Source organism: Anguilla anguilla, chromosome 13 (genome assembly GCF_013347855.1).
Source record: "Anguilla anguilla isolate fAngAng1 chromosome 13, fAngAng1.pri, whole genome shotgun sequence".
Classification (NCBI taxonomy): domain Eukaryota; kingdom Metazoa; phylum Chordata; class Actinopteri; order Anguilliformes; family Anguillidae; genus Anguilla; species Anguilla anguilla.
Window position 1 is genome coordinate 10,948,096 of NC_049213.1, and position 15,170 is coordinate 10,963,265.

Consider the following 15,170-nt stretch of genomic DNA (forward strand, 5'->3'; position numbering starts at 1 on the left):
CTAACCTTATGACTACCCTTATCATGACCAATCTTATCATTACTAACCTTATGACTACCCTTATCATGACCAATCTTATCATTACTAACCTTATCATGACCAATCTTATCATGACTGAAATTGTCATGACCAATCTTATAATGACCAACCTTATCATGATTAATTTTACCACGGCATTATGACATTATGCCTTTCCCACATAAGAAGAGTGGGTACCATGCAACACGTAAAGATGGGGTTCTCAATTTCTTTTTAGGAATACATCAGGAGATTGCTTTGCTGTGTTAAACCTCTTGTGAGTGGACAAAAATGTCTCTGTCATTACCAAAGCAAAATTCATGCACTTAAAAAAAAAAATCAAGGGAGAAAAAACAAATTAAAAATGCTTTACGTGTTCCATGACAAGATTTTGGAGGTCTGATGAGTTTCTTTTTACCCTCCATTTTCTTTTTTTTCTGGCAGCTTCATTGTCCAAAGTGTGAGTTTTTGGACTGTATTCTCACATAAACTCAATCTACTTTTCTAAATGTATGCAATCTGTAACATACTTGTTAGTAATCCAAAATATGTTTGCAGCTACTGACCTAACATTTATGAACACGTATGTACTGCTTATGATGAAGTTATGTTTCTTTGAGAAAGGATCCATTTGTTGATGGATGTGTTGATTTTTCAAAAATCTTTGTGTCAGACAAATGCGGGACATTGTCAAGTGACTGTTGGTGTATACCTGCTGTATCTACAATTCACCCCAAAACAATATGGCTAATTGGCTTTAACATGATAACAGATGGCCCATTAATGTCGTAAATGCCCAATACACTTATTTGGAAGGCCTTTAGTTGGCATATTACTCTGGGTCTCCAGGTGCTCATTATTCCATGATCTCTGACAGGAGACACAACATCTAAATAAATTACACACGGAGCCCAGTTCTATAAAAAGCAGGTGTTTGCTCAAGCTAGATGCTCACTGCAAACATTCTCACAAGGTACGTAACTCCTCTGTCTTCATTTGAACATCAATGCACTCACAGTCACTGATTTCTTAAGACTTGGAATGAGTAGTTAACTTTCAGATTTAGTGTATGTTTTTGATTGGACCAGACAGCTGAAAGATATTTTAAGTATTTTGATAAGTTGTTGATTTCCTGTCGGCTTTACAATGGCAGGTATAGGGTTAAGGGTTTTGTGGTCTAAAGCAAGAAAATATACTTAAAGTAATTCCAAAGCAGTTTGTACAGACATTTTATGTTTTCATACATATATACATATATATATAAACTTTATTATATAATTTATTGTGCCAACAATTATGTTTATTATAACTATTCTTGATTGCATCAGACTCAGTTATATTAATCATACTTTTTCAAGAATAAGTTGCACTAGGCATGTGCCAATATTAAAATATAGTATCTTGATAATTATTGAAATAAGATGAAATTTTTGAAACATACTTCAATGATGCAATAAAATACCAATTTTCACCTGTTTCTCAAATGTTTTCTTGTTGACAATGTTAACATTTTTGTAATGCAAATAACTAGTTTTAAGAAAATAACAATTCAGAGGTAAATATAGGCTTTTTTTCAACAAAGTAGCATGTAGGTTATTGAAGTAAATGTAAACATATAAACATTTTGGCCTTGTTTTAAACAACAAAATAGTAACTATACAGATTATTCAGTGGTCAATCTTTTACTTTATCGTAATAGGCTATTGTCCCATCCCTAATATGTGCAACCTGTGCAGGCATAACAAGTACAAGTGCTGCTTTGGAGTGACATGGCGTGTATTTCCTTGCATTAGACCACAAACCCCTGAATTCCCTATACCTGAGAAGTTATAATTGTAAAACTGGCAGAATGTCAGAATCATGTCAGATCTCTAAACATGTAAAGGAAAAAAGCAATTTGAATTGAATTTTATACTACAGATATCATTTGAATATGTAAATATACTTGAATTACAATTCACTTATCACTTTAGAGTATTGCTGCTATGTTATTTATCATGTTTTATTTCAGATTAACTGAATAATGTCATACTGAAACTCAAAGCCATGCCAAGGCCTTTTGAGGGACTGGTACTTGTTCTGTTTTTTATCTGTATGTCAACCTATGACTGCCTTCATTAAATATTATTTATCTTTCTCTCTTCAGGTTTTCCTCTATACATTGAGTCAGCTGGCATTCATTTTTGTCCAAATGAAACAAACACAAAGAATACATTAGATTTTGAAGAATGTTCTTTCCTTTTTATTGCTCATTTTCTTTATATTGTGTAATTTTATTTCACCCTTATTATTTTATAATATAGACACTTAGCTGGTGTTTTACTTTTAGTCGTAAGGTTATTTGTGAAGATATGAACTCAACACTGGACCCTTTGGCTGTGCATTTGTCCTCCCAAACAGCAGTCAGCTTCCCTAAAGACAGCTTCATTAATGCGCTGACCAAGAACATTGTGGCCATGCTGGTCTGGCTGGCACTGAGCATGCTCAACGGCAGCATGGTGAGAACCTTCACAAGGCACAGCTTCTTCTACGACGACCCGCGCTACATCATGTTCATCTTCATGGTGGTGAACGACGCTGTCCAGCTGACCCTGGTGACGGCGCTGTACGTGGTGAGCTACATCTTCTTCAAGATCCCCGCCTCGCTCTGCTGCCCCCTGGTGATGACGGCCGTGCTGACCACCCGCGCCACGCCGCTGATCTTGGCGGGCATGGCCGTGGAGCGCTACCTGGCCATCTGCTTCCCGCTGCACTACCAGCAGCTCTGCACCATCCCGCGCACCCTGCTGCTGGTGGCCGTCGTGCTCTTCCTCAGTGCCGCTGCGCCACTCACCGACCTCTTCATCACCCTCGCCAAGGAGCCCGTCGCCATCTTTCGCGGCGTCATCTTCTGCGACCAATACCAGCTCTTCAGGGACCGCGCCATCTACTACAAGAACTGCGGCTTCGACGCGGTCTACTTCTCCTTCGTCTTCCTCACGCTGCTCTTCACCTACTGCAAGATCATGCTGGCAGCGCGGGCAGCCTCCACGGACCTGGCGTCGGTGAGGAAGGCACGGAACACCATCCTGCTGCACGGCATCCAGCTGCTGCTCTGCCTGCTGGCCTTCGTGGTGCCGTCCATGCAGGCCCCACTCATCGCCCTCTTCCCCCAGTTCGGCGTGGAGATCCGCTACGTCAACTTCCTCCTGGTCTACATCATCCCGCGCTTCCTCAGCCCCATGATCTACGGCTTCCGGGACGAGAAGTTCCGCAAGCACTGGGCCAGGCAGATCGCCTGCCGGACCAACGTGGTGAGACCGGCCGTCAAGTTCACCCAAAGGTGAAGCAGGGCGTTCAGCTGAGGACGCTCGTCTGTGCAAAAGCATATTATCACTACTGCTCCAAAGCAGATGAGTTCTAATGAAATTTCGTGAGAAATAAACTATGCAAAAATGTCATGCCTTAATAAGAATGTTTGCCTAAAACGTTTAGAAATTTTAAATAAAGGACTCTTATCTTGATCATAGAAAAAAAAAAACCCAGAAAGCAGTGGTTTAAAAAAATAAGTTACAGTTTTCAATTTAGGAGAAAAGCTCACATAAATGTTTTGCAACCCAGGTCTAAGCTATGATGCTGTACAACTTATATTGTACTACCAAAACACAGTACATAACAAAAATGAAAACAAGTGTTAACTGACTATGTATATAATCAAATGCTTTTTGTGCAACGAGGCATTTTAAAATGTGATGTTTTATGGTTGTTTTCAAAATGTGACTGCAATCTATGTTTTATAACTAATTATAACTGCAACCTTTTGTGACCTTCTGAATTCAAAAGTATAGGTTGTCTTAGCGCATTTTAAAAAAGATCTTTAAAAATCACTAAGGTTGTTAATGATACTGAAACAGATGAAAAAGAGAGTTCATATCACAGCACTACATGCATCACTGCCTTGGCTGCAAGATAATTTTGAATTGATTCTAAGGTCATCTTACTTATCTTACTTAAAGATGCAGCACCAGCATATAACCAAAAAATATAACAGCCAAATGAGTCCTCTGATTGTCCTCTGATAATACTGGTTTCAAACCAGTATTAAATAAATATTGGAACAATATCTTAAATGGGACATATGATTGAAATCACACATTTTAATGTCTTGCATGGGTTGGTGAATCGGGCAAATCTGAACAACGGGATTTTTCTACATAGAAGTGAGAACTGAGTCAATCAGTCACCTTTTACCTGCTAATTTACTATCCCCACCCCTCTGCAGGTAGGGACCGTCCAGGCCCACTCTTACATGTAAACAATGGAGCAACACTGACATCATGCCTGCGTAGGCTGCATGCATGCATTTATATTACAGAATAAGTACACTGCAGGAGAGCCAGGTCTGGGAGAAGGAATTGGGGCAAACTGGGGCCTCGCCCACTGGTTAAGTGGGCACCTGCACATGGGCTGCACTAACCAATCAGGCAGAGGTTTATAAAGTGTGCTTCTTTTCTCAGTACGTGGCTGAGACCTTTCCCTGCCAGAAAGACCACAAGAACACAGGCAAATAAATAAATAAATAAAACTGCTGAGAAACAGTAGTTCGCTTTTGGTTTGTTTACTTTCTTATTATGTTTATTACTTTAACCAGGACCCCACGAGGGTGAACAGTGAAGTTTATTTTTTCGAACTGCCTTCTCGCATGCTGTGTCTGGATGAAAATAAATACTCCGGAGGAATCTGGGTTTACTGCGTCTCTCTGTGTCCATCAGTTCTGTCCCTACCAGGGGTGGGTCACAGTGTGCATTACGTTTGATTTGACTTTCAGTCCAAAGTACTTCTCAGGGTGCACACAACCGCCATTGCACACAAGGATAGAAATACCAGCAAAATTAAAAACAAAAATTATATTTATGTTTGTAATTGTGAATGAATGCTATAAAATTAATATCAAGTTTCTAGAAACATAACATTGCTGAACAATTTGCTTAGTAGTTCTTTGAAGAGAATTTTCTTGCTTTAAACCACAGACTCTGAAATGCCCAAATACCATCCATTATAAAGCCCATGGGTCATCAGGAACTTGACGCAAGTTTATAAAATATCCTTTACCACACACAAAACTATGAGCCAATCAAATACATACAAGAAAGCTGAAAGAATATCAATAAACTCCCTAAAGTGAATTATCCCTTTAAGGTCAACAAACCATAAAATCATAAGCAGGACTGACAAGACTTTTAGAACGTTTTCAGAAGAAATATTGTTCAGTGTGAACTGTCAGGTTTTTAAACAGTTACTAATGATAGCTATAGTATCAGATATTCCAAGTGTTATATTTTGAGTCCAGAGTTAATGATGAGACAGAACGGCTCAATTTGCTTTTATAGACAGTCATTTTGTAAACGTTCATCATTGTTTTGATGAGAACTGTGTAGCCCAGTAAAATTGCAAGAATGTTTTGCATCACATTAAACACAGATCCACTCTTCCTCCAAGGTTGACTACATTTCCCAGAGATACAAACTCCTACTTTTTTTTCCAGCAGCAGCTAAAGTTTTGAGCCTCTGCTACATGGCTACATCCAAATGTCAAAGATCTTGATTTTTTTTCTTCCCATTTTCATAACTGAATCATTTTTAAAAGTGGAACCCTAAGCCACGATTGACAGGAAATAATCACTAACCTATGTAAGCAGCAGTGTGAGAACAGTGATAGTTACGAATGATGTGTACTTTTGCAACATTTAAATGTATAATGTGTACAGAATCATTTTACCACAATCATTCATCTTAAGAGTTTTGCTGCTGTGGATGTTTTAGCTTCTGATCAGCAGAATCATACCCCTGCCAATCGTGCAGCCTAATTAAGTTTGAAGTGAATCTCAAATGGCCCCACATTTTTAGTCTTCTTATCTTCCCTTCAGTTGATCATAGCATTTCCCAATACAGCCATGTAGAAAAAACGAATAACATGACTACTCTATATAAACCAGACACACTGTCCCAACCTCTCACTACTGCGAGAAGTACTCTGAGGTAAGTTTCTCTGAATCTCAACTGTCATTCATCAGCGTGGCAAAAACTACCTGCTCAAAACATTTTTAAATTTGTAAAAATGTATGCTCTAATCTGCTTTTTTTAAACAGACTTTGAGGATATTCTAATAACGGTACAAGTGATATATAGTCATTAAAAAAATATATAATATAAGAAGTGTACAGCTACATCCCAATGAAATACAGTGAGCTCCGTAATGTTTGAGACAAGGATATATAGTTTTTCTTAATTTGGCTGTACTTCACAATTTTAGATTATAATCAAACAATTCATGTGTGGTTAAAGTGCAGACTCTCAGCTTTTATTAAAGGGCATTTTTATACATTTTGGTTTCGCCGTGTAGAAATTGCAGCATGTTTTATTCATAGTTCTCCCATTTCAGGACACCAAAATGTTTCGGACAGGTGCTCCTGATTAGTCAGGTGTGCTCAGTTGCTTCCTTGGTGCAGGTGTATGTATCTGGTTTTAATTCTAGCCTTTTGATTGCCTTTGTGAAAATGAGGCCCAGAGTTGTGCCAATGAAATTCAAAGAAGCCATTATAAGCACTGAGAAATAAGAAAAAACAGACATAGGCCAGACCTTCTGTTTATCGAAATCAACAGTTTGGAACATCATTATGAAGAAAGAAAGCACTGGTGAGCTACGTAGGCTGCTAGGCTAAGGAAGACCTTTGCAGTCGATGACCAAAACTTTTCACCATAATGAAGAAAAATACATTACAATAATACAATACTCCATCTGTGAGTGGAGGTGGTCACACAGGTACTGGCTCACTTGTCTTCACTGGTGATGTAACTGGTGATAGCAGAGGCAGAATGAATATGAATAAAAAGTGCTGCAGTTTCTGCATGGTGATAAAAAAAATACTTCTACATAAAAGCGGAAAATGTGAACTGCTTGATTGCATATCTAAAATTGTGGAGTAAAGAGTGAAATCAAGAAAAAAATGACTTTGTCCCAAAACGTTTTTCAGTGGACAGTTTTCATGGACAATATTTGGTGATTAATAATTGCATCTGTGATGTATTTATAATACATACCTTTTCAGTTCAAGATTATGTATAAAGTTTGAATTAGAATGTATCAGTTTACTATAATTATATTTTTGAAATACCTCACCCATTTTCATCAGCACGCATTTAAAAAAATCTTAGTAATGAAAATAAATGTTTAAATATATTTTTTAGGAAAATGCTAACCACATACATTTGATCATATATGAAAGAACAGTCTAAAACTCACTTCAACAAAGAAAATTCAACTGCATTTGGAAGATATTCAATGGAAACTATTTTTATTGCATAATGTATAAAGTTTCATTCTAGCACTAGGGTTTTAGTTTTATGACACCTTAAACTATCTCAGATAAAAAATATATATATAGTGTTATAAAAAGAACTGTAGGTGTCGGTTATGTGTATTGTTAGGCGTTGGTTTTTCCCCTAGTGTTAGTCCTTTCCATTCTTTCTATTTTATCTTTATTATGATGGTGACATGTTTGTTATCTGAATACTTTTTTCTTTTTTTTAAGTTCCAACATTTATTTGTTTTGCAAGTGAATCTTCACAGACAAACGTGCCGATATGAACTCAACGTGGGACCGTATGGACTCGTTTCAAGAGGCTTTCATCAAGAACTTCATTCTGGTTTTTCTGGGCATAGCCATCAACTACGTCAATGGGACATTTGTGGCCATCTTCTTCACTAACCAGATATTCTACACTGAATCGAGGTATATACTCTACATCAACATGGTAATTAATGACATGATCATGCTATCATTAACAGTCGCTATACATGTGGCGACCTATATTTCGCCATTATTCAAAATGCCAGTCTGTTGCGTCGTAATTATAATAGGCTCTACCACCCACAAGAACACCCCCCTGAACCTGGCTGGCATGGCGATCGAGCGCTATATCGCCGTCTGCAACCCGCTGCGCCACGCCGAGGTCTGCACCATACGCAGAACCTACATCGCCCTGGCCATCACCTGGGGTGTGGCAGCCGTGCCTGCGTTGTCAGACCTCGTAATTACACTTGTGACGCAACCGTTTAGTTTTTTTTCCAAAGCTCTTCTGTGTTATTCCTTTAATGTATACAATACGCGACACCATGTGGATAGTGTTACACCAGTGCTAGTTATTTACCTTTCCTTCGTGTGGCTAACTCTGGTCTATACTTACTTCAGAGTCCTGTTCGCAGCGAAAGCCGCCAGTACAGATCCCATTTCAGCCCGAAGGGCTCGGAATACGATCCTGCTCCACGGGGCGCAGCTGATGCTGTGCATGCTCTCGTACATCGCACCTTGGTGCGACATGTTTTTCCTGCAGTTATTTCCGAATCACAGAACGAAGATACTCTTCGCAACTTTTGTCATTTCGAATGTTTTGCCGAGGCTCTTAAGTCCGCTGATCTATGGAATTAGAGACCAGAAGTTGTTTAAGTGCATGAAAGGATATTATTGTGCGGCGGAGATACAATAATAAAATGCCATTGTAAAATATACTTTTCACAAATCTCTACACCAACTAGATAAAGGGAAAGCTATGTTATATACTAACAAGAGTATGCTCATTGTACACAGTCTTTGCGGAACTTAATACTCTCAGAAATTTGTTGTAGTGTTATACTGCCTACATACACATCTGCACATGTCACTTAACCAACATTGTGACAACTGAAATGGACTCCATCGAAAGAGGGTGCTTGAGAAGTTATATTAAGTGGATGTTTAAATTTAAATTCAAGAACATTTTATAAATGAGGCTTCAGATCTAGGATTCCAGGTTTCCTTTCTCCATATTAATCTAATATAAAAAATTTAGCACTGCATTCTTAAATTGGAGAGAAGTTTTATCTTGAAATGAAGATACACGCTGTGTTCTCGATTACTTAACACTAGAGGGCAGCATTCGCAAAGATAAAGGCACATAAACTGATCAACTTGTGAATGATTCGTTTAAAGAATGGTGAGTTCAAATCGGTAGATTGCATTCAAATTGAAATTGAGTCAAATAATTCAATATCCTCAAAATCGTGTGCTAAAAACAATAACAAATCAAAGATGAAAATTATAATGTCCTCAGTCTTTATTTCCTAACTAACTGAGTGAAAACATAACCATATTTATGTTCTGCATAGAAGGCTTACAGTGTTTAGTGAGACATAGCAATCTAAGATATCAGGTGGCAAAAAAATATTAATGCCCGGAAGCATGAATGTGTTTCTCACACAGAGAGCCTAGCCCACACGTCTGCATATGTCATGATGTCACAGGCTTTGCAGATGGAATGAGCTCAAGTAGGTAATCAAACAGATACCGAAGTTGTATACTGCCACAGGCTGCTCAGTAGAACTGGTTTGCTCCATTGCCATGCATGCATTTCACTTCTACATGGGTTTCATCCATGCCTGGTATCACTCTCAATACCAATCACCATTGCTACAGCATTTCTGGATTATCCCAATGGACCGGTGTCTCCTTCGGTGGCACAATGCTTTTGAGTCAAAATCAAACTGCTTTGTATCAATGCTTTCGTATATCTACGATAATTTCATCAAATTCCCAAAGAAAAGTGATTCAGAAGTGATACATGTTCAACCCCGTAACAACTATACAACACTGTTGTAGTCAGTCCAAAATGTAAATCTCCCATAGGTGTTCAACTGGGATCTAGTCACTGTGAAGGCCATAGCATATGATTCACATCATTTTTGTCCTCATCAAACCATTCAGTGATCCCTCATGCCCTGTGGATGGAGACATTGTCATCCTGGTAGAGACCACTCCCATCAGGATATAAATGTTTCAGCATAGGATGAAGGTGATCACTCAGAATAACTTTGTATTGATATGCAGTGACCCTTCCCTAAGGGGACGAGTGGACCCAAACCATGCCAGGGAGATGCCCTCCACAGCATAACAGAGCCATCAGACCCCCACATTATAGGACCCCTGCATTCTGTTCTCTTGGTGTAGGCCATTTAAATGAATGTGAACTTATTTTTACAAATGAATACATATTTGTGAATACAAATTTTCCTTTTGCAGAAATACCTCATACTTTATATATGGAAATCAAAAATAAGTTGACAATTTCCTGGGGTATTTATTTATTTATTTATTTATTTATTTTGCAATAAGACATACTCAAATGTAAAATTGGCTTGTGAAGTTTTAAATCTGCATCTACGTTTCAAGACACGTGTACATTCCGGGACGTAAGTTAGTGAGTTTCTATTTTTTGAATTTTGAGACTTTTCTCTCGCAGTTCGTGTGCTCCGATTCAGTCACAAATAGCTATCGATCCACTCAAAAATAGCTGGCTGTCAGTTAAATGTAATTTAAACAGGCCGTTTTGAACAAAACGTTCTGTTTTGAGTATACTGGAGCCTACACAGTCAAAGGTTTTCAGAAGACTACTCAGTGGATCTGCGTTACAATATACGTCTGTCTGCGTTACATTCAACGTCTGTACTTGGAATGTCGCGTAGAGATAGAAAGTAAAAATTTAAAACGTTATTATTATTATTTTTTTTGCCATGAGAAGCAATTTATGGTCTAGTCCTATCTCAGAGCCCTATTTGTGTCTCGCTATTTATTTCCCTGCACTTTTTGAAACTGGTTTGTTCATTAAAATCCCTGAATTCTTCCATTTCAGACTTTTTTCACTGTTATTGTTTTGCAGAAATCATCTGATGCTGAAAATTGTATTTTAATGTATTGTTTACATTTTGAAACAGGCGTGGTATTCATTAAAATATGTTTGAAAAAGTATTTTGGACTGAGTGGTCTTTTCCTTATTCTTTCACTTGTATTTTAAATACATAAATATTATAAGCAGTGTTTGTTTTCTTTTTGGTCTATGTTTTCTAAAAATGGTGCAAATGAAGTATTGTGTAGTTACTAGTTTGGCTGTATTGTTCCGAAACTTGCAAACTAGTCTTAGAAAAGAAACATGAAAAAATCGATTGATTGCATCAGGATCGATATCCTGAATTTTCATATATACTTGGGGTTACATTTTCTGAATAAAATACACTTTAATATTCATAAAAAGTACATTTCGTAGGGTTTTTCGAAATGCATATTTTCTAAAAATATATTCTTGATGTACCATTGCAGTTTTCTGTGTATCTGGTCATTGATTGACTGATGAAAATAAGAATGTTATTTTAAATATACATTCATAATTTATAATTAAAAATTATCATCACATCATACATGGGCAAAAAGACAAATAATTTTCTGATTATTGAAACCATATATATAGCGTGGACACCGCTGATTAGTTTGACATTGGCCTCAGTAAGTTATTGTACTTTTGTCCCAACAAGATTTTGAAAAAACTTTATTCTCCAAATTTTTACTTTATCATTAAAATGTCATTAAACTTTAATCTCAAAACTGCAACTTTGATCATACTTTGGATTTATTCATGAAATTTCAAGTTTATTCTTAAAATCCACTAAATCATATTTTTTATTCTCATGGTCCTATTCCTCTTCCATACAATATGCTCCAATGTAAAATATAGGCAGCACATACACAATTAAAGGTATTACAGCATCCAGTCATACCCCAAATTCTGCCAAATATCATCAACCACCACAAAAATTCCACAACACCAGATTTACAAGAATTTAATAATTGAACTAATCATTGCATATAAACATAGTTCGAAGACCACACAACAAAGACTTGCAAAAGATGCAGAGCAAATAAATTATGTATTTATTTATTCTTGTGATGTCTCTCAGAAAACCCAAGTTAAATAAGATTATTATTCTCCAGAGGTTAATACTTACCCTGGATGTAATAATACATTATTTATGCAAAAGAGGATCAAGATACTACTGTTTCTTTATTCAGATAATGCCTCTGTGAGGCATAATACAAAAAGGGATGGTTTCAGTTTAATCATCTAACCCAGTCCCCTGTCCTTTTACTCAAATGACACATCATAAATCATTGTCAGTGAAAAATGATTGTGTTTAAGTACTGAGTTTTCAGCATGTCAAGTTATGAACAAGCACAGTGTGAAAATGCATATAATAAGTGAGGGACAGTTTTTTCATTTTGGAATAAAGGAAGTGAAACAGAAAACAGAAGAAGTGAGAATGTCCCTGGTTCAGATGATGAGAATATGCATTAAAACATGCTGATGAGAGCTGGGCAATTCAGCCAATCTACGCTCATCATTTGGCAACAGTCCAGAGATTATTCCCTACTGTGTAACTGCTTCCAGACATTAGTGCAGGATTTGCCTTTAATCCCACCTAGAACCAATTTAGTTTCCCTCCTTTGTTATTTTTCCAAGAGCATCAATGTGTATATACAGACAGGTGACAAACTAAAGGAAATTCAAGACAAAGTGTCTTCGTAAGGTGTTGTGCCACCACAAGCCACCAGAACAGATTCAGTGTGCCTTGGGATAGATTTTACAAGTCTCTGGAACTCTACTGGGTGGATGGAACACTATTCTTCCAAAAGATATTCACTTATTTGGTGTTTTGATAATGGTGATGGAAACCACTGCCTAACATACTGGTCCAAAATCTCCAATAGGTGTTCAATTGGGTTGAGATCTAGTGCCTGCGAAGGCCATAGCATATGATATACATCAGTTTCATACTCATCAAACCATTCATTACATTACATTACAGGCATTTGGCAGACGCTCTTATCCAGAGCGACGTACAACAAAGTGTATAACCATAACCAGGAACAAGTGTGTCGAAAACCCTAGAGAGAAGTACCGTTCCAAGTGCAGGGAACAACCGCATTGTTCAACTTGGACCCTGTAGGTTAAACTGATTAACACTAACACAAACAAGAACAGCAACAAGGCAGTCTATGCAAAAATACAAGCAGTAGTTAAGACGAGTGCATTAACTAAGTCAACTACGAAACAGCTACCTAGTTACAACCCTAAGCTTACAGTCAATTTAGAGATTACAGGGAGGTAGGGAGGGATGGGGAGAGGTGCAGCCTGAAGAGGTGAGTCTTCAGTTGTTGCTTGAAGTGGGTCAGGGTCTCAGCTGTTCTGACCTCCACGGGCAGGTCATTCCACCATCGTGGGGCCAGAACAGACAGGAGACGTGATCGGGATCGGGAAACGCAGGTGCGAAGAGGGGGAGGTGCCAGGCGTCCTGAGGTAGTGGAACGGTGGGGTCTGGCTGGCATGTAGGGTTTGAAGATCTTGTGGAGGTATGCTGGGGCTAATCCCTTGACTGCCTGGTATGCTAAGACCAATGTTTTATTCAGTGACCCCTCGTGCCTTGTGGATGGGGGCATTGTCATCCTGGAAGAAACATGCCAGGAAAATGCCTCCCACAGCATAACAGAGCCACCGGACCCCCTCACTTTAGGGGTTGAATATTCAGGCCTGCACCATTCTCTAGGTGTACACCACACATGCACTCGCCCACTTGGTGAGAACATGGTGAAGGATGACTCATCTAGACACATCACTTTTTTCCACATCTCTGTAGACCAGTGGCTATGGTTTTTCCACCACTGAACTCTCAAATGTGCATTCATATTTGTAATGAGGGGTTTCTGCACAGCAACCCTACTACAATATTCCTCTCTATGTAGTTGTCGACAGACAGTTCTTGCTGACACAATCTGATCACATCCTGTGTTGACATTCTCAGTCACCTGAGGAAAAGTTGCTCTTCTGTTTTTCCTTACATATTTCACAAATGCATGAGCTTCACGTCATCAAATGTGTGCTTTCGCCCTCAATTTTGAACTCTATTTACTGATGTCTTTCCCATAGATCTAAATGCAGATGTCACTTTAGTCTCTGTTCCTATTGAAACACTAGCCAGCTGAGCAGTCTTTGTGACTGAAGCTCTTGCTATCCGTGCCCCAATAATGAACCCTCTTTCAAAGTCACTTAGATCTTTTCCTCTTGCCATCTTGATCCAAAATCGAGGTCAACTGGGCCTGCTCAGCATTTTTATACATGCCACAGAGCATGATAGGATGTTCATTGCTTAATTATATTATGCAGTACACCTGTATGAAAGCATCTGCATTCATTATATTTCTCAGCTTATTTATTTATGTTTTCCTTTAATTTGTCTCCCGTCTGTATGTCAAGAACCTCCGCTATATTTAAATGAAGTGAATCAGAATACAGAAAATATATTCAGATTTTTTTTAGGTTAGATATTCAGGTTGTGAAGTGACCTGACATACAATTCTTGGGCAGGGTCCTTTGCCACAACCCACTTCTTTAATGCTTAATTGTGAGTAGTAAAGCAGTTGATTTATTAATGTCTTTGGTGTTACTTGGCCTTCCTGGGCAAGTGTGGACTACAGGTACCAAGACTGCTCAACAGGTACATTCTTCCAGACTACTGAAACTTACACACTGCAGTTATGCAGTAAGTCTTATATACCAGTCCTCCTCTGACTTAGATTGTCTTGGAACACCGGCTTGATTATGCTGGATGCGGAGAACCCACGCCCTGACTTAGGCAGGGGAGGATTTGCTCCTTCTTTTCAATCTGGTTCTTCACAAGGTTTCCTCCTCTAGCTGCCCTATTCTTGTTGTAAACTGATAATTATTTGTACTGCAAGGTGCATTTGCAGTCTGTTGCTGTTGTCTCACCATATGAGGACCAAATAAGTGCCAATGCCAGAAAGGCAGGGCATCATGAGACTGAAAAATCTGATTAAATTGATCACAGACATGCCCGAAACACCGGGTGTGTCCAAATCAATTGTTTGATACATTGTTAGAAAGAACGCCCAAGTGAGCTCAGAAACAGCAAACGACTCAACTCAGAAGACCTCTATGGAGTGGATGATCAAAGAATACATTTTTTCTTTTTTTAAGAAGAAGAAAACACCTTTTTTGACTGCCCCCCCCCCCCCCCCCCCCCCCCCCCCCATCTGGGAGGTTGTGTTATAGCATGTATGGCTGAAACTATAACTGGCTCATTTGTCTGTAATGATGAAGAGACTGCTCACAGAAGCAGCGGGATGAATTCTGAAATGTACAGAAGCATCTTATCTGCCCAGACCCAAATGCCTCAAAATTGACTGGGCAGGACAATGAACCCGACCACACTGCTAAAACAACCAGGGAGGTTTT

The 15,170-nt window shown here is 38.5% G+C and overlaps 2 protein-coding genes across 2 annotated transcripts; both read left to right on the top strand.

The window, feature by feature from the left end:
- Positions 1-4,745, top strand: LOC118210917 (odorant receptor 131-2-like). The gene is made up of 2 exons (XM_035387427.1): positions 1-991; positions 2,165-4,745. Exon 2 carries the CDS (start codon positions 2,370-2,372, stop codon positions 3,342-3,344), a length of 975 nt encoding a protein of 324 aa, XP_035243318.1. The 5' UTR covers positions 1-991; positions 2,165-2,369; the 3' UTR covers positions 3,345-4,745.
- A 2,850-nt stretch (positions 4,746-7,595) lies between these two features.
- Positions 7,596-9,739, top strand: LOC118211640 (odorant receptor 131-2-like). The gene has a single exon (XM_035388996.1). The coding sequence runs from the start codon at positions 7,641-7,643 to the stop codon at positions 8,541-8,543; it is 903 nt and encodes a 300-aa protein (XP_035244887.1). The 5' UTR covers positions 7,596-7,640; the 3' UTR covers positions 8,544-9,739.
- Positions 9,740-15,170: the final 5,431 nt, after the last annotated feature.

Excerpts from the sequence above, each read along its gene's own strand:
- LOC118210917 (XM_035387427.1), top strand. The coding sequence starts at position 2,370 with ATGAACTCAACACTGGACCCTTTGGCTGTGCATTTGTCCTCCCAAACA.
- LOC118211640 (XM_035388996.1), top strand. The coding sequence starts at position 7,641 with ATGAACTCAACGTGGGACCGTATGGACTCGTTTCAAGAGGCTTTCATC.